Source organism: Osmia bicornis, chromosome 11 (assembly GCF_907164935.1).
Source record: "Osmia bicornis bicornis chromosome 11, iOsmBic2.1, whole genome shotgun sequence".
In the NCBI taxonomy this organism is placed as follows: domain Eukaryota; kingdom Metazoa; phylum Arthropoda; class Insecta; order Hymenoptera; family Megachilidae; genus Osmia; species Osmia bicornis.
Window position 1 is genome coordinate 5406398 of NC_060226.1, and position 18579 is coordinate 5424976.

The 18579-nt window shown below is 35.8% G+C and overlaps 3 protein-coding genes across 12 annotated transcripts in view; 1 reads left to right on the forward strand and 2 right to left on the reverse strand.

Moving 5' to 3' along the window:
• The window catches only part of LOC114872429 (calcitonin gene-related peptide type 1 receptor-like), a 65467-nt gene that overhangs the window by 21226 nt on the left and 25662 nt on the right, over positions 1–18579 (forward strand). For 2 of the 5 annotated variants that reach the window (XM_029179598.2, XM_029179603.2), the window contains exon 3: positions 1996–2113. In XM_029179598.2, coding sequence (XP_029035431.1) covers positions 1996–2113 — 118 coding nt within the window. Of the gene's footprint in view, positions 1–521; positions 668–744; positions 806–1995; positions 2114–18579 lie in introns of those variants that run through there. The other 3 variants (XM_029179602.2, XM_029179600.2, XM_029179599.2) reach the window with 3 other exon arrangements.
• Positions 2381–7503, reverse strand: LOC114872427 (UDP-glucosyltransferase 2-like). 2 transcript variants are annotated; one of them, XM_029179591.2, is made up of 6 exons: positions 7400–7503; positions 6242–6723; positions 4465–4881; positions 3707–3938; positions 3397–3625; positions 2381–2859 (listed from the first exon to the last, which is right to left on the reverse strand). In XM_029179591.2, exons 2-6 carry the CDS (start codon positions 6644–6646, stop codon positions 2562–2564), a joined length of 1581 nt encoding a protein of 526 aa, XP_029035424.2. In that variant the 5' UTR covers positions 6647–6723; positions 7400–7503; the 3' UTR covers positions 2381–2561. The 2 variants fall into 2 exon arrangements, with proteins under 2 accessions (XP_029035424.2, XP_029035422.2); XM_029179589.2 differs by having other exon boundaries at positions 6242–7497.
• On the reverse strand, positions 8549–16730 carry LOC114872428 (UDP-glucosyltransferase 2-like). Of its 5 annotated transcripts, none has more exons than XM_029179596.2 (5): positions 16314–16730; positions 10094–10513; positions 9792–10023; positions 9456–9681; positions 8549–9326 (listed from the first exon to the last, which is right to left on the reverse strand). In XM_029179596.2, the coding sequence occupies exons 1-5, from the start codon at positions 16713–16715 to the stop codon at positions 9047–9049; spliced, it is 1560 nt and encodes a 519-aa protein (XP_029035429.2). In that variant the 5' UTR covers positions 16716–16730; the 3' UTR covers positions 8549–9046. The 5 variants fall into 5 exon arrangements, with proteins under 5 accessions (XP_029035429.2, XP_029035427.2, XP_029035426.2 ...); XM_029179594.2 differs by lacking the exon at positions 16314–16730 and adding an exon at positions 15571–16054; XM_029179593.2 differs by lacking the exon at positions 16314–16730 and adding an exon at positions 14742–15265.

Below are 18579 nucleotides of genomic sequence, written 5' to 3' on the forward strand. Positions count from 1 at the left end.
CCAGGTCACAACTGTGATGTCTTAATTGCAAACGTGTTGTTGTTACCGATCAAATTATAAATAATCATTACAATTTTTAGGGGATGAAAACTTCTACTTCCTTTACTGATTCGTCCTTAAAATGTTTTGATATGTAAAGTTTAACTGTCATTATTAAAATGGGTGGACCAGAAATTGTCCAAATCAAATTAATTATTTTTTGATCAGATTCCTTCGTATTAGTGATTATTCTAATGGATCAATTAAATGTCTATTATTATTTTATAATATGGTATTATTGAACGAAATTAATACATTTGATTGAGTAGTTAATAGACCAATGGTCCATTAAAGGGTTCTCGATCAATAAGTGACATTAGTCTATTAATAGACTTCCAGTTGGTAGACTGTACGTTGAGGTCAAAGTTTATTGGTTTTCTATCACTCATGTTGATAAAGGAACGTTATATAAATATAAATCTGGTCTTGAAATTGAGTTAGTAAAATGATCTAAAACAAATACATTTTCATTTGTTCCAAGAGAACATCGAAACTTTAGTTCATTCGTTAAATCCTGTTTGAAACTGGAATACTGGATTAGAAATTTTGTCGTGGTTTCGAAGGGGGATCAGAAACTCGTTAGAAATTCGAAAGTTTCTCTGAGATGGTGAGGAAAAAAGAAGCGACGGTGAATATCGATTTTCAATTAGAACGAACCGTTCAATTAACGAATTGCTAATTCCTTTCGTTTTCTTTCTTTTTTAGTTTCAATTGTTTGCGTGTCTTTCGCGGCCTATTTAGACCACTCGTTCACCTGGACCAAACGGTAATTTATTTATGTTTATACAATCTTCTTCTTATTAACAGATTTTCTTAAAATGATTTTTTTCTAATAGATCTAACAGATCAATTGTCGGTAAAATTCCAATTAATCTTTTATAAAAAAAAAAGAACTAATAATCCTCAACACTCTAACACATTTGTAATTATGAGAAATGTTTGCATTTCTTCAAAGAAACTTGTTTTGTGACGAACAGGTGAATCAACATGGAAAGTATAGCACTTGGACAGAAGTTACGTGTTATGTTCAATCGTGTTAAATATGGATAGTATTCTTGATTTTTCACCATTCAATATATATCAAATTTAATTTTTGTCTTATCTAAGTGAAAGAATTGTCATTCTTCAAAGAATAAAAGAGACTTGATTTTTGTAGCTGACAAAGGTATTCCTGAAATGGTGTTGAAATAACTAGGTCAGCGAAACACCTGTTGTTCCTCGAATTTCCTACCATCTTGTTCACCCTGACCTCTGGGTGCTGGCTGACGAGGTCAGCACCCAGGGGTTGTGAACTCGTTCCGTTCTGCTTATGAATGAGTTAGATTAGGAAGAGAGAAAACAATAGGAAACGAGAGGAAAGGAAAAAAGGTTCCGTTTTTGAAGATACTTGTATTAATTAAAGAATAGAAATTTGAAATGTAAATGATCCGTAGAGACACAAGCGAGAATTACCACTGAATAGATCACGCATAATTCATTTACGTCTCGGTTTCATGAAAGGTTGAAGAGCATACGGAAGACAAAGTGCAAGGTTTCGAATGAGCAAATGCTATTAATCAACTAGATACGACACTTTAAACTAATAGCATGGAAGATCATTTCCTCTTCTTTTTGCAGTAATTTTCTTCATTTTTTATCAGGAATATTGATCGAGAAACTTGAACAACACCTGATGTTAATTTCGATCAAGAACCGCGGATATCTTTTTTGCTTCAGCTTCACTTTTAAAATTATTTCTTTTATTTATAATTGTTTGTTGAAATTATAATAGAGTTAGGATAAAGAATTTGATGGTTTCATGAGACAAAGGAACAATTTATTGATGTATTCCATCTCATTAATAAACAGAAATTGCGTTCAGCTGAATTTAACTTCATAACTTTAAAGTTATATGAAATAGCAGGGTGTATTTTGTGAGGCGACCAGTAACAACTGTTTAAGTTTTCATTGTTGCAGATGCCTGGAAATACGACAGCCGGTAGCACCCTATTGGACGACGAACTTCGTCGCATTTTACTGGAAAGGGAGCAGGAATGCTTGCAGTTACAGGCTACCAATTCAACCCCGCTACCGGGTAAGTTTTTTACATTTTTCATCCATACAAATCTAACGAAAAGTTTACTAACATTAATTCTTTTTTTTTTAATTTTTCATTACATTTGCATTAGATTTTAATTAGTCTCTGTTCTTAATCAGTAATTAATCTCTAAATAATCTAAGAAATTCTTAAATATATTCTTTTCTAAAAATTCTTATTACGTGGCGGCAAAACATTACAACTTCATAAAGTAAAACGTGCGGAAAGGAAAATGTAAAAGTTGAAAAAGTAAAAGAGTGTAAATACAATGGAAATTCTCTTTTATTAAGAAAGTTTATTGAACAAAGTTGTCTTCGTACAAAAGTGTAACAACGATGAAGAATGTTTCGCTAAATTCAAGACGCAGAATGCACTTTCCCTTATTTTAATTTTGATCGTTTCAAATAATAAAAGTCTCTGTAGTAAAAATCCCATCAATTAGGGTTTATTTATTTTTCTTCGAGTTCGAGGATTTTCCACCTTTCTTGTGGCAATGCGTATGTCCTAGTAGACAATTCTTTAATTTTCGTATCAAAACGAACGCTACGTAAAGTATTAATGCAACACAGGCAAGGATGAAACCATAAACGTCCAAAAGGTTTCGTTGCCACCAATTAAGATGAAGCACGGGTGATTGCAAAATGTTCCCGTGTCGTCCGACGTATTCGACCCAGAAAATCGCGGTGTCTACGGGGCTCATCGGTCTGTCTTTGAATAGCTGCGATAGTTTCTTCATGTTTGTTCTGAAAAAAAAAATAAGATTTGCAACTGTAAGTAGAACGACGTTAACGAAACCAGGTTCGATGGTAGAACGATCACAGAAAGAAAATGAAACAATGAAAAAATATGAAATACAATTTATATAGAAGAATTGAAAATAGTTAAAATGTAGGGTTTGCTTTTCGTGAGTCTGGAATAGTGTGATCGAAATAAGAAAATAGGAGCATAGTGTATAGAAAAGAAAGGGATGTGCACCAGAGCGGGAAAATGAAGTAGAAACAGATGGAGGGAATTTGGAAAACTGAAAGTTACGAGAAATCGATTCCACTCGGAAGTTTGCGAATTTCGCAAGCTCCGCGTACCACACCTCTTCAAGTTTTCGATTTCATGAACTCTACGAACTTTGATGGGACTTTGTGTCATGTAAACTTTCATTTATATCGTTTCAACCGTCTAGCAAAACTGTCTATAGAAATTCTAACGAATTATCGTGAAATTTTCGAGCATCATTCTCCTATCAGAAACGAATACTGATTTGGAAACCTTTAGTGTCCGCTTACCGATAAGTATCGTTATACAAAATCGTGTTGATCGCATTGCTCAACGTTTCCTCGTTGACGTTCTCTACCGAGCCAAGAGTGACGCCGATATGTTTCTTAGCTACAATTTGTAAATTATTATGTTGATCGCCGAAAAGTGGAATTCCGATCAAGGGAATTCCAAAGTAGATGGCTTCTTGGGCTCCCAATAGACCGCCATGAGTGAGGAACGCTTTCGTGTTCTTGTGCTCTGTAATGAAAAACAAGAGAATTTCATTTTTACAACCCTTTTACACCAAGTGATTATTAAAAAACTTCTTTAATAACGCACTGAGAATGGGCACTTGAGGGAACCAAGACTTAATCATCACGTTCTTTGGTAGTCCTGGAAGTAGGTCCTCTTTTTTCGCAACCTTCATTAGCACACGAACTGGCGCAAGTTTTTCGAAAACTTTGTAGAATGTTCGCAGCAACGGGTCAGGGAATGTCTCGATCCTCACCATCGATCCGAACGTGAAAAATATGCACCCGTGGGTGCTTTCGTCCAACCATTTTTGTAGATCCTGTCGAGTCACAAACAATTGTCTTTAGAAACGCAATTGTAATCGTTCGGAATACGACGACTTGATTTTTCTAAAATGATTAATTTTTATAAGTTTAAGGGCATATTATCTTTCCAATATCGAGCGTTTTAAATTAATTACAAATTCCATTCAATAAATCAGTAACATCTTCAAGACTGCTCTTCACACTCGATGCACTTCGATGCATTTTTCTGATCATTTAATCGATATTTCAAGATTCAAATACTTTCGAATCCAAAGGGAATTCTGCCCTCGGATCAGAATTTCCCTCAAGGAGCAATTTATCTTGGAACCCGTCAGAATTTCGAGAATAACCGACGGAATGCTTCTCAATTATCCAGGGATTTTCTGTTACTCGAGATTCTTCGACGTTGAATAATATAACTACTTCCCTGTAAATTCCCTTATCGTGTTGGGTAGTAAATGTTTTAACCTTTTCGATTCGATGGGCTATTCGAAATTTGTTATTTTGCATTATCAAACGATCGTTGATTAAAATACTTACCGATGGTAAAGGTGTCGAGTCATTTTTAACGTGCACACCACCAATGTCGATGAGGGACGGAATCTTTGGGCTGATTCCGTTCAAACTATGATGGGAATTTATCAGCATAATAGATATGTCACCGTACAACTCCGCGATTGTGGCATTCAGGCCGAAATATTTCTTCAGATATACTTCCTGCTCGCTCAGGTAGTAGTTCAGTTGCAACGAGACCATGTTCGTTTGGAAGGTATTCATCAGCCTCTCCCAGAAGGTCATCCGTTGATCGTAGGATGAGAATAAGGACGGCATATAAGCGGGATTATGCGGAGTTCCTATGATGTCGCTGAACCACTCTTGGAAATTTGCAGTCATCATAGCGACCATGGGAACGTTTAGGTGACGACCAAATGCCAGGTAACACGGCATCATAAATACCTAAAAGGAACATTAAAAATTACTTCATTTCTACTCTATTTTAAATCTTCATTTAAATACAAATTTATAATAAAATTCGCAATGAAAATCGTACAATGTACATTTATGCAGATTTTCGATTGATTCAATTCCAGATATTCCTTGAAATTAAAATGACTAATTTCTTTTCGAGTTGCATAAATCTTTTGTTGAAACGACTGGTTGTCAGTTTCATTGAATGATCAATGGATATGAATAAGAAATATTTGGAACAGAGGGAAGAATTGAGGGAAAAGATGAAAGGATGAAAAATATTTTTTCGATTAGGGAGAAAATTATTCAGTCCTGAGATTCGAAATCGGATCTTTCGTTCGCCGAATGACTGCCTAAACCATTAAGCCATTCAGAATGTCGGCAAATATTCTTTCCCTAAATTTTTCCAGATATAAATAGCCGTCCCTTACAAACGCGACCCTTTTACCAGAAAGAAGAAAATGGAATGCATTTTTACTGTTTACGTTAGTCTTCTGTTAATTTTTCCATTTTACGCCATGGAGTACAATTCGTGCCAAGGTTTTATTTATTAATGGACGGTCTAGTTGAATTATTACGATTAAGCTTCGTTTCATCTATAGAAGCTGTTTCATGGAATTCTTCAATAAATTGAAAAGCAATGAAAGGAAATACTGAAGATTCTTCTCACGAATAAAATCGGATTTTTTCGTTAAAAAAAAAGAGGAAAGAAAGATAGAAGCTATTTAAAATTCTTTAAAAACAGGTTTACCAGATATCTAAAAATAAATATCGAAAAAAAATTCACATTCATATAAAATTTTTCGGCGTCATTACGAGAAGGTTAAATAACAGAGATGTTCCTAATTAATACATCACAACTGATCATTATCGATAAAATAAGTATATAGCATCTATCATTCTTTAAACTGTGAAGATTATAATTTTGCTTACTAATCCTCATTCATTACATATGTCATCTCGTTAAAGATTAATAATAGATAATTTTGTTGTTTGTCTTTTTAAATACTTCGAATTTGAACGTTTCATCCGGTGCTTTACAAAATTATTATAATATCGATACTAAGAACTTTTGTTCATTTCATTCGGTTATTACATTATAATAAATTTGTAATACCGGTCACGGGTGACCCTCGCGGTATCCAACGCGTTATAAATATTAATTATCGGTAAGATAGCAAGCAACGCAGAAGAGTAGCAAAACTAGATAATAAATATGTAATTATAGTGCCATAGTAAATATATCAATTTTCATTGCGTCATATAACGTACTAACCATAAGTAAAAACAAAGTATCTCAATTACATGACTCAGTAATTGCACAGCTGTGCGTATATGCAAAACTCACCTCAACAATAACAAGATCATACGGTGGATCTTTAGGTGGATTATCGATCACTTCCTTTAACGTTGGAAACTCCATCAATTGACAAATCTTATGACCAGTTATATCAGTGAGAAATTTAAAATCCTGTGCGTTTATCTTCGAAATGTTGCTTGCTTTCATATAGTTAACCATCGTTTGTGTGCTTCCTTCCAAAGATATATCTCTGTAATTTGGTGGTGGATCCTTTAACGGGAAGTGGGTGATGGCATCTACCTTGTGACCTCGTTTAGCCAAACTGGTTAGCACTGACTCGGCCATAATCCAATGGCTTCTCCCATTCAGCGGAAATACAGCAAGAATTCTCAGCGAGTTTGTAAACTGACTGCATATCAGTATCGTTGATAGAATCGTTAGAAGTAGCTTCATCGCGACGATGAAAATTTAATGTTGTTTACACGTGTAATTCGATCGACACTCAGGTTATCAATTTAGCTGCTCGAAACCTGTTGGTTTGACAGTAATATGTTCACTATCATTACTCTCGTTGAACAAGAATTAATTGCGAGTCCGTGACTGATTCTGAGCCGATCTCACTGCTGCCGTTCAATATTTATCACGTACGGGTGGGTACACGATTAGATAACCAAGTGTTAATGATGAAATAGTTGAACTTGAATTTGATTTTAGTTATCTTGAAATTTTGTCAAATTTTGAACCACCAAACTTTTCCAATCCTTGGGTCTTGGAAGTATTCTCAAATTGTCAAAGTTTTGATATATCTTATTATAAAAATTTTGATTCTTGGGATTTTTATAAGTTTTTGCTGTTGAAATTTTTGAAAGTTTTGGAATTCTCTAAAATTTTGAAGTCCTGGAATTTCGTAGTGTTAAAAGTTTTGAAACTTCTTTCGATTTTCGAATTCTTAGAAAGTTTATTTATCTTTATCTCCGAAATGATGATGGGTAAAAAACACTTCAATACTTTATGATGTAGCACCTTTTCAAGTGTTTTTCATCTTTATCGTAGTCGAAGAAGATAATAGTAATCGCGCCTGCGTAAGAATTATTTTTAAACCGAATGGAACCCTTTCCACTAAATTTACTACTTATTACGTGTACGAGGAGTTTGAATAGTGATGGTGAGAAGATAATTTACATATTTACTATGGGTAATATTTACTTGTGCTCGAACAGACACCACATCACTAACAGAACACTCTCAATGTTACGTCGATGAAAGACAACTGGGAACTAGCTGGTGAACCTGCTCGGCAGGCTGTTCGAGCCGGTTAGATTTATTTGTGCCGTAGTGGAAGTGTTCAAATTAGCCTCTGATGCAATAGTTTTTTTGTAACGGGCATTCCAGGAACGATTTAGCGCGAAGAGAAAAAATTAAATAACAAAAATTGAATTCAAAATAAATGAACTAAGAGAGATGAGATAATTAGTATCTATAAATTATAAAATGAAGCTTAATATTAAGTAAGCCGATGAAATATTTATTATCAATAATGTCAGTGTTGATAAATAAAAATAAAATTCGTATTTTATCCAAAAGTGAGAATACAAGTCGTTGTCCCATTTCGATCGATATCGAAACCTTATAAATTCTCTTTTTTGTTTTCCACCTGGGCATTGATGATCTCGTAAGATGGAGAGAGATTTTCGTTCAGACCGATTCGTTCCGATTTCATCCTGTTGAGAAGTCTTTTTCTCGGATTCCTAGCTACGTTTTCCTGTCCTAGATTTTACCCGACGGCTCGAAATGCTGATTGATGGATCGACACGAACACGAACACGATCGCGATCGCAACGAACGATTTCCACTGGAAATCTGAGATTTCATCGTACGAGAGCATCAATTCAAAACGAGATCCGCGCTTTTGCACGGTGAAACATGTTGCGATAACTCAACCCCGCGGATGTCCTTTCAGTGGTTTCCATATTGTTCCATTGATATGATTTTCCTTCCTCCATTATCGTTCGTAACAGTCTCACGTTATGCGGATAACAAATTATTTTTAACCGAGTATTTCGGTCGATTTCAATTTCCTATCCGTTCTTCAACAATAAAAGGAGGAAGATAAAAATAAACGAACTTTGGTATCTGACTGGAACAAACGATTCTTTTACGTGTCTATCGTAAATATAAACTGTCATAAATATAATTAAATAGTCCTACTTTGTTTATTCGAATGACGGAAATGTAAGTGAGTTTCCAACAGAAAACTTTGATATCTATTGTTATTAATTTTAAATGTTCTTTCACGATAATATATGTAACACATATTTGCATGTGTTAAACAAAAAAGAAAAAGAGTATGTACAATACTTTTTAATAATTTCATTTATTTGCAGATTCTAAACTTGACATGTTTTATCCGTATTAATAAAAATATTCTTTACGTGCTTTGTGTAATAACAATTTGTTCGATACAAAAGTCTGTTATTTAATAATTCAGGTGCTCAATTTCAGTCGATGCACCGTTATACGTACGTCTCGCAGGTCTGGGTCACTATTAACCCATCCAGAGCTGTTGGAAGGTTAACGTGACCCCATAAATAAAAATTGAGTGGTGATAAATCTAGTGCGCAGGGTGGTCAAAGTGTTTTCCATTTTAAAAGATTCTTTCACTATACTAAAGTGCACCGGTGTTCTCTATACATTTATAATTTCTAGAGAATACTCATATCTTGATTTTTGTTTTCATATAAAATCTGAATTTTCACACGATATTCTGTATAATTATATACGAGAAATCTCATATATGCGAGAAATCTCGTGAAAATCATCAGAAGTCAATTAGAATCAATTGAGAAAATTAGTCTAAGAAACTTTCTTCTTGTGCGACACGCTGTCATTCGAATTCACCAGGTGAAACATAAATCTTAATACGACTATCGATATATACAATGAGATTAATGCTGTAATTAGCAGGAAAGCGTAAACGTCTAATAATTCCACTTGCCACCATGTCAATTTCATCGCAGGTGATCTTAGCGCATCAGCACCGTGTTTTATAATGTATTCGACCCAATAAACCGCAGTCTCCGAGGCATTCATAGGCCTGTCTAGAAATTTGACTGACAGCTTCTTTGCTGCTTCCCTGTAAAATGTTATTACATTTTTTATCAGAAGATAAATGATTATTCAGTCGAGTTGTTAAAGTGAAGATGTTCGAAACATGTGTCGATGGATCGATTTAAAAGTAATCTAAAGTAGAGGGACAATTTACCGGTACTTGGGGTCGTTTAAAATTGCTTTCAAAGCGTCATCCATTTTCTCCTCGGTTAAAGTGTCCAGATTTAATCCTATCGTGATGTTCTTCTGGGTACCGACGTCGATGTTGATAAATTGATCGGCAAACAATGGTATACCAATCATGGGGACACCGTAGTGAATAGCCTCTTGAGTTCCCATCAAGCCACCGTGAGTGATGAATGCTCTTACATTAGGGTGTTCTAATAAAAACAGTAATTATGCCGCGAAATTAATATCTCAACGAATATTTTTCTCTCGTTCTTTTCACAAAATAATTTGTCTAATTTTTACCAAAATAGAAAAAACTTACTCAGAACTTTGACCTGTGGTATCCATGATAAAGTGTGAACGTTTCCCGGCAAACCAGGGGGAAGTTCATCCGATTTAGCTATTTTCATTAGAACTCGAACAGGTGCTATCTTTCCCAGAGAATTGTAGAATATTTGGAGGTATTTGGCTGGAAAGGATTCGATTTTCACCATCGAGCCGAACGAAAAGTAGATAAATCCATTCTTGCTATCGTTCATCCATTTTTCCAAACTCTGAAAAACAAAATCGACGTTTCAACGATTGTTATCGATGTCTTAATCAAATGAGTGATAAAATAATTACAGCTGGTAATTCCACTCCTTCCTCTTGGACGTGAAGTCCTCCAACTTCCACGAACGCGGGTATTGTTGATTTGATCCCGTTCAAAGACATGTGAGAATTCACCAAAATCATCGAGATCTTCTTCTCAAGTTCCCTAATGTCCGGTAGGTCTGGACTTATGTATTTCCTTATAATCTCCGTTTGTACGTTCGAAGCATATCGAAATATCCATTTGTTGTATGTAGTGTGTAAAACGTTGTACAATCTCTGCCAGAAATTCATGTCCTCCACGAAGGATAGTAAATTATTCGGTTGATATGCCAGATTCTCTGGATTCGCGATGTATTCGTTGGCCCATGGGTAAAGTGCCGAAGAACTAGCTCCTATTATTGGTACATTTAAAACGTGACCCACAGCGGCGAAACAGTTCGCTCCGAAAATCTGAAAAAATTCAGGTGAAATTAAGGGGAGTTTAAGTCATCATTTCGCTGGTTTCGAATTGGTTTAAACATGGTGTGACATTGTCAATAAATTGTTGAAACATTTTATTTTTTTCGTGAAAAATCGAGGTGGTCTTCGGTTTTCATAGGATTAATAATACTCGGTAATAAAGCTGAGTAATATTATTTAAGTAGTACCTCCAGCTACCTAGTAATGACACTTGGCTATTAAATAATGATATCGCGTAATAATACTTGACCGCTGTTTTCGTTATTTCGTACATATTAATTCGAGGATTATACAACTGTTATTCAGGTTTAAGAGGAAAAGGAAGATTAAAGATCATGGTAGTGTAATAGGAGGCAAAGTGCCATTTCACGCCGGCGGAGTTTTAATCACGTTCCTCTCTCAGCAATTTCAACGAAAATTTCACCGATAAAGTTTTATCGGACAATGACAAAGCACGAAGCGTTATCGTTTCTTTCAAGTAGTCGCGTGCTGTATCTGAGCTCCAACTTAGAAATTATTTCCACAGATTAGTCACAATGACTGCGATTGTATGATGCCGATTCCTGGAAAAGAATTCAGGCTTATAAAATGGCAATTATTAAGCAACATCTTCTAAAAATATTCCGCGACTCGCTGGAATGGCGATCCGATGAAACAATAACCCTACGTTAAATAATTAAACAATTAATCAAGGGACGAGATTCTTGGCAACGGAAGAATAATTAACAACGGAAAAGTGAAGTGACGGCATTTTCGCAATCTTTCACATCTAAGATTCTATTAATTCTTAAAGCTAATTTGCTCGATTATCAAACTTTAATACTTATTTCGAGTGGCTATTATCGGAGCTTATCTATCGTATCTAGTATTAATCACTCTAAAAATAATGATTTTTTGAATCACAGTTTTTCGATTTTTGGATTAAATATCAAAGAATAGATAAATATATTCTTGAACTCGCTAGAATATCAAACATAAGAGGTTGCTTTTAAACAAATGCTCTTCCACTCGATGCACTCGTGATATATCTCATATCAACTTGTTTTCAACAATAACGACGTCGTTTGTTACAAAATATCGTAAACGGGTGGAGGTTAATAAACTTTCGTGTCGAGAAACGAACGTCTCCAACATATTGGCGAGTAATAAAATAGTCCAGAGGGGGTTGTGGACGAGTTATTGCCCATAGGACCAAATCGAACCGAGAAGTGGCGTAATAGTTTGCGTGGGTCTTGATCTGTCCTAACCAGAGAACATCGTCGATTTTAAACAGTGATGTACAACAGAAATTTCTTAAACAACCCGAGCAATATTTCATTGCCAGAAATGGAGATACTCACAAATTATGAAAAGAAAATAAATTTCCTCGTTTTAAATTGGAGCTTAGCCGAGGATATACCATAGAAATACTATCTCAATTTATTCTCGAGCCTTACGTTCTACGTAAATTGCATTGGTTCTTTCATTTTCCTGGATATTTTATCTTCAAACCCTCACCGTAAACAGTCTTCACACGAGCGATGCAAAGAGTTTTAGCAAAGTGTCCCTAGAGGACATCCATTAGAAACCTTTATTGCTACGTTTTACGAGTTCATCGTTTAACTGTTAACGCTATTAAACTCTTCGTTCGTCAATGAACTTTCTTAAACGTTCATTCCATTCAGACAGATTAACTTTCGTTGTCAAACTAGCGACGGTATTAAAATTCTACTAAAGAAACTCTCAGAAGAAATATCATAAAAAAGCAGCATACCTCTATGAGAACCACGTCGTAAGGATGATCTTTGGGCAGATTCTTCAAAAACTTTTGAACATCTTCGTTACCTAAATATTCGCAGACCGCATTGCCTAATATCGTGGCCACGGCATATGCAGGAGCTGAATTTATCATGGTAGTCATTTCGGCGTAGGTCATATTATTCATGAATGTTCTGGGTACAGGTATGGTAACAATGTCTCTGTAGTTTGGATACGGTTTTTTCAAAGGAAACGGCCCGATCACGTCTACTTGGTGACCCTTTCTAGCCAAAGCCTTCATCAGATGTTCGAACATAACGAAATGGCTGGTCCCATAGAATGGAAATAAGGCGAGTATCCTGTATCCCTGGCAAAGAGACAGTATTGCGCAGAGGAGGAGAATCGAACACAGCTTCATCTTTGAATCCACTTCGATGCACTTATTAGAAAATCGATATTTTTTAACGCGTAATTATCGAAAATTTTAACCTTGCCACTTGCTGCTTTGTGAAAATGTCACGTTGCGATTGCAGTTATACGATGTGTCCATTCATTTTATGCCCACTGTCAAATTTTTTATCATTGAATACTAATTACTATTCTAAACGTCATAATCACTGACAGGAGTAATCAACTGTTAGACTTTCAAATTTGTGATACCGACTACTAATTACCACCACTACGTTCGTCGTTGTTAATTCACTTAGCATTCGCAAAATGCAACGATCAGAACGTCTTCGACGGAACGTATCGGGCAATAAAGTCACGTTGTCGACTGAGATAGGTTGTTTAATGGCACTTTAGTAGTACCACTTGTTCTCGTTAACAGAGAGGGAATAATAAATGTACGACAGATTACGAGCAAGTTTTTCGATATCAACACCAGAAAACATTCGTACTAGAGTGAAGTTTTGAACCAGTGCCACGAAACGGTTCGGAATATACTGACTAACTATCGTTCGTAATAACTAGATCATCGTAGATAAATCTGACCTTCCGATAATCGTTGTGTCAGTAGCGGTCAGCTACGATATTTCAAGATTTTCCCAACCATCCTGAAATCGCTAAACGATAAGAGAAATTGCTGCGCAGAGTTCTATGATTATCTAACGACGAGGGTTGGATTATCTTTCTCTTTTCGATTTTCCTCGTTCGCTAATCGATCGTCGTCGAGCGAACAGAAGAATAGTAAACGTTCTTGTTGAAACACCGAGATGAACTGTCGATCGGATATAGTTCAAGGAGGAACACGGAGATTACTTGCGATTTCATGCGCGTTTTGTTTCCGTTTCGACGTTTAAATCACGTGAAAAAATGTTTTAATAATATCAACCCAATGTTTCGCGATAAAATTCGTCAAGGTTTGCGCAATGTAATTGCGTAAGATTTGAACTTACGCCATACGATCGTACAGTGACTTGTTACGTTGTTCGATGACAATGCATAACGATTACGCTTATGAATGTGTAACAGTTTTTAATTTTAAATATCGTTTCATGAATAAACTAATTTTTCCCGACAAAATAATTTATCAGTAGGTACACCGTTTTTGATAAGTTACAGAAATTAGAATTATGATAACACTCTTTTACCGATAAGAAGAGTACAGATTAATTTTAGTTTGTAACAAAAATATCCAGCGCCCAATATCCCGTATTTGAAAAAAATATTAATTCATGCCCCTGTATTCTTAACTATAAAAAAATAGAACACTATACCTCGATGATGACGACGTCGTAAGGAGGATTGTTGGGTGGATTTTTCAAAAGTTGCTGCATCTCTTCGTTACCAAAATATTCGCATAGTGGGTTCCCCATTTCATAGGGCGTAGCATAGCCTGCCTGTACTTTCGAGAACAACAACATTCTATCGAAGCTCATGTTATTTACTAAGTTCGCTGGCACGGATAAATTAATTATATTCGTGTAATTTGGATAGGATTTCTTCAAAGGAAACGTGCTGATCACGTCTACTTGATGACCCTTTCTAGCCAAAGCCTTCATTAACTGTTCGAACATAACGAAATGACTGCTCCCGTGGAATGGGAACAATCCCAAGATTCTGTATCCGTAACAAGTAGACAGAACAGTCCAAACGAGAATCATCGAAAACAGCTTCATGGTTGAATACACTTTAGCAAAATTCTATTGCAATTCGCGATACACTTCACCGTAGAATCGAACAGAGCACGAATGAATTTGTTGATATTACGAAGGAGATTCGCAGAAGCACAGAGATGATACGAAATACCCTGACGAACTGAGCTCCATGGTGTCTCAAAATAGCATAGATAAATTCGACCTTTTGCTGATTGAGGAGACACTTGCAAAAGAGCGAGACTTTTTATTCCAACGATGGACGATAAGAGAAGCGTTTGAGTATTCGTTGCGTCAACTTTGTTTCATGAAATCTTTTATAAGTACAATATACCGAGCATGGTAGACTTGCCTTGGTAATTGGCAAAAGAAATTTAAGACCGTACCTCTACAATAACCACGTCGTACGGTGGATTCTTGGGTGGATTCTTCAACAACCTCTGTATCTGTTGGTCACCTAAAAATTCGCAGATGGGATTCCCTAGCAACACGCTTATGGTATAAGCAGCCGGTTCACTTGCAAATACGCCCACACCTTCGAAGGTGAGATTATTCATTAAATGTGCCGGCACAGGTAGCTTGACTAGGTCCGTATAGTTTGGATACGGTTTCTTCAAGGGAAACGTACTGAGCACATCCACTTGGTGACCCTTTCTAGCCAAAGCCTTCATCAGATGTTCGAACATAACGAAATGGCTGGTCCCATGGTATGGAAATAAGCCGAGTATCCTGTATCCCTGGCAAAGAGACAGTATTGCGCAGAGGAGGAGAATCGAACACAGCTTCATCTTTGAATCCACTTCGATGCACTTATCAGAAAATCGATATTTTTTAACGCGTATTATTGAAAAGTTTACCCTTGCCACTTTCTGCTTTGTGAAAGTGTCACGTTGCTTTTACAATTATACGAAGTGTCCATGCATTTTATTCCTACCGTAAAATTTTTTATCGTTGAATACTAATTACTATTCTAAACATCGTAATCACTGATAGGAGTAATCAACTGTTAGACTTTCAAATTTGTGATACCGACTACTAATTACATACCACCATTACGTTCGACGTTGTTAATTCACTTAGCAATCGCAAAATGCAACAATCAAAACGTCTTCGACGAAACGTATCGGTCAATAAAATCACGTTGTCGCCTGACAAGGAGGCTTATGAATGTGTAACAGTTTTTGATTTTAAATATCACCGAGCATTAAATATTACCTCTACAATAACCACGTCGTATGGTGGATTCTTGGGTGGATTCTTCAACAACCTCTGTAACTGTTGATCCCCTAAAAATTTGCAGTAGGGATTCCCTAGCAACGTGGACGCAATATAACCACCCGGTCCACTTGTAAATATGCTCATACCTTCGAAGGTGAGATTATTCAATAATAGTTCCGGTACAGGTAGCTTGACTACGTCCGTATAATTTGGATACGGTTTCTTCAAGGGAAACATACTGAGCACATCCACTTGGTGACCCTTTCTAGCCAATGACTTCATCAGATGTTCGAACATAACGAAATGGCTGGCCCCACGGTATGGAAATAAGCCGAGGATCCTGTATCCCTGGCAAAGAGACAGTATTGCGCAGAGGAGAAGAATCGAACACAGCTTCATCTTTGAATCCACTTTGATGCACTTATAAGAAAATCGATATTTTTTAACGCGTATTATTGAAAAGTTTACCCTTGCCACTTGCTACTTTGTGAAAGTGTCACGTTGCTTTTATAGTTATACGAAGTGTCCATCCATTTTATGTCCACCGTAAAAATGATTATCCTTGCATACTAATTACTATTCTAAACGTGGTAATTAATGATAGAAGTAATCGGCTGTTAGAATTTCAAATTTTTGATACAGACTAGTAATTACCACCACTACGTTCGACATTGTTAATTCACTTAAAACGTTTTTGTGACAGTTTTTAATTCTAAATATCACCGAGCATTAAATATTACCTCTACAATAACCACGTCGTATGGTGGATTCTTGGGTGGATTCTTCAACAACCTCTGTAACTGTTGATCACCTAAAAATTCGCAGATGGGATTCCCTAGCAACGTGGTTACGATATAAGCACCCGGTTTACTTGTAAATACGCCCACACCTTCGAAGGTGAGATTATTCAATAATTGTTCCGACACAGGTAGCTTGACTACGTCCGTATAATTTGGATACGGTTTCTTCAAGGGAAACGTACTGAGCACATCCACTTGGTGACCCTTTCTAGCAAGAGCTTTCATTAAATGTTCGAACATTACGAAATGACTTGTTGCATGGAACGGGAACAGACCCAGTATCCTATATCCATCACAGATAGACAGTATCGTCCAAATGAAACTTATCAAACACAACTTCATGATAGACGTTCCGTTTAGAAAGATCAAATACTACTGTTGATATTGAATCGTACGTGCTTCTATAGGGGCACTTGCAGAGATTACTTGCGAATTTTATTGTTTCCCTTTTAGCGTTTAAATCGCGTGAAAAGAACGTTTATAATTATCGGTACTGATGTTTCGTGGTAGATTTCAGCAAGGTCGGTAAGATATAATTATACAAGAATTGAACTTGCGTTGTTTTAATGGACAATGACCTCGCACGTTTGATACCGATAGAGGAGGTTTTATAAGCTCGGTCTGAAACGTACGAAATAAACGCGTGACTCGTGTATTAATTTAATTTAGCGCATTAAACTTTTAATCTAACTATTTATGTTAGATGTACCCGTAACAAACGGGCAATATCGAAATGAAAATTATCGAAAACTTCATTTGCATTGACAAGTCATGGACGCTTCAAATTATGCTGACAAACTTAGGTACGTCATTTTTAAAACATTGCAAATATATTCGACCTTACAATATTGCAATATTGTAGATAGATATTCAAATGTCATGAAGAAAACATTTTTCAAGAATAAAAAGAAACATCTCATCGTTTACCATTCAAAATTATATTCTCCAATTTTTGAAACATACAAAATGTTTGGTATTTGAATAATATCAAGTTTGAAATCCGAGCGCAGTTTGAGAGATAGATAGACAGGTAATATTACAACAAGAACTGTGAAAGTGGTAGTGCACCATTCGGAAATAGAACACCAACCTAATCCAACACTCTGTGTTAGTATGAGATTACATAGATCAGTTTGACATAATTTTCGAATGGAAATTCAATAGATAATATTTTACATTTTCCTATTGTACGTGGCTCCTCGCAAATAGAATGTAATTTCAGTTTTCATATCTAATCATGCAGACTAATGGAATCATATAAAAAATAAAGAAAAGTATAAAGTACATTATTGTGTAGTTTCAAATGCAGTTAACAAGTTTATCTTCAACTAAGAAAATAATACTTTAGATAGGAATTATCACAGTAATTAAAGATATCAACTTGAAATATAAAATCTTATCACCCTCTGCCATCGCGTGTGCTTCTTGAAGCAGTGTAAACTTGCTGATTTAGAATTTTCTCATCCTCTTTATTTCGAGGATAGGAAATTTGAACGAAGAAGATAAAGGAATTTCGTCGCAAGATTCCATGCGTTCAAGGTTGGAATTTCCTTCGTCGAAAGAACGATCCATTCAACATCCTGTAACTTTCATGAAAGTCATTCTTTCGCCTGATCGTTCGGTTGGAATCATTTGAAAAGTTGAAGCTATTACTCGAAGCTTCCTGTTATAGATGGGGTTCGCGGTGAGAACGTTTAAACGGAGCAATAAACTCGGGGGGTGACTTGAAACTTTCTTAATTCGCGATCCTGATAAATGTTTATGTAATTTTAAATACGATTCAGCCCTGTAGCTGTTCGAGTATACGATACTTAAACAAACTTCCTCGTAGTTCGTTAATCAAACTGGAAGTGTCCTTATCTTTCAGTCGATGTAGACTTTCTTCATTAATCGTGCTCTTTCTAACGAATTCACTTTCTTCTACCGTAGATTAAACTTTCTCGTTCTTTTTCTAAGAGCAAACTAGGGTTTTGTCTAAAGTGACAGTGGCACAGCTTTTTTTATTTAAAGAGTTTTAAGTTTGTTTTTTCTTTTTATTAATGGTCTTTGGAATTGTTATTTTAAAATTGGATAAAAATCTAAGAGCTTCTTCTTCGAAAATATTATATCTTCGCGTTAATTAAATTATTTTCATAATCGTTCAATTTAATTTCTTTTTTACTAGAACGCTTAAACTACTTTTCTGAACGTTTCTCAACACAGCTTT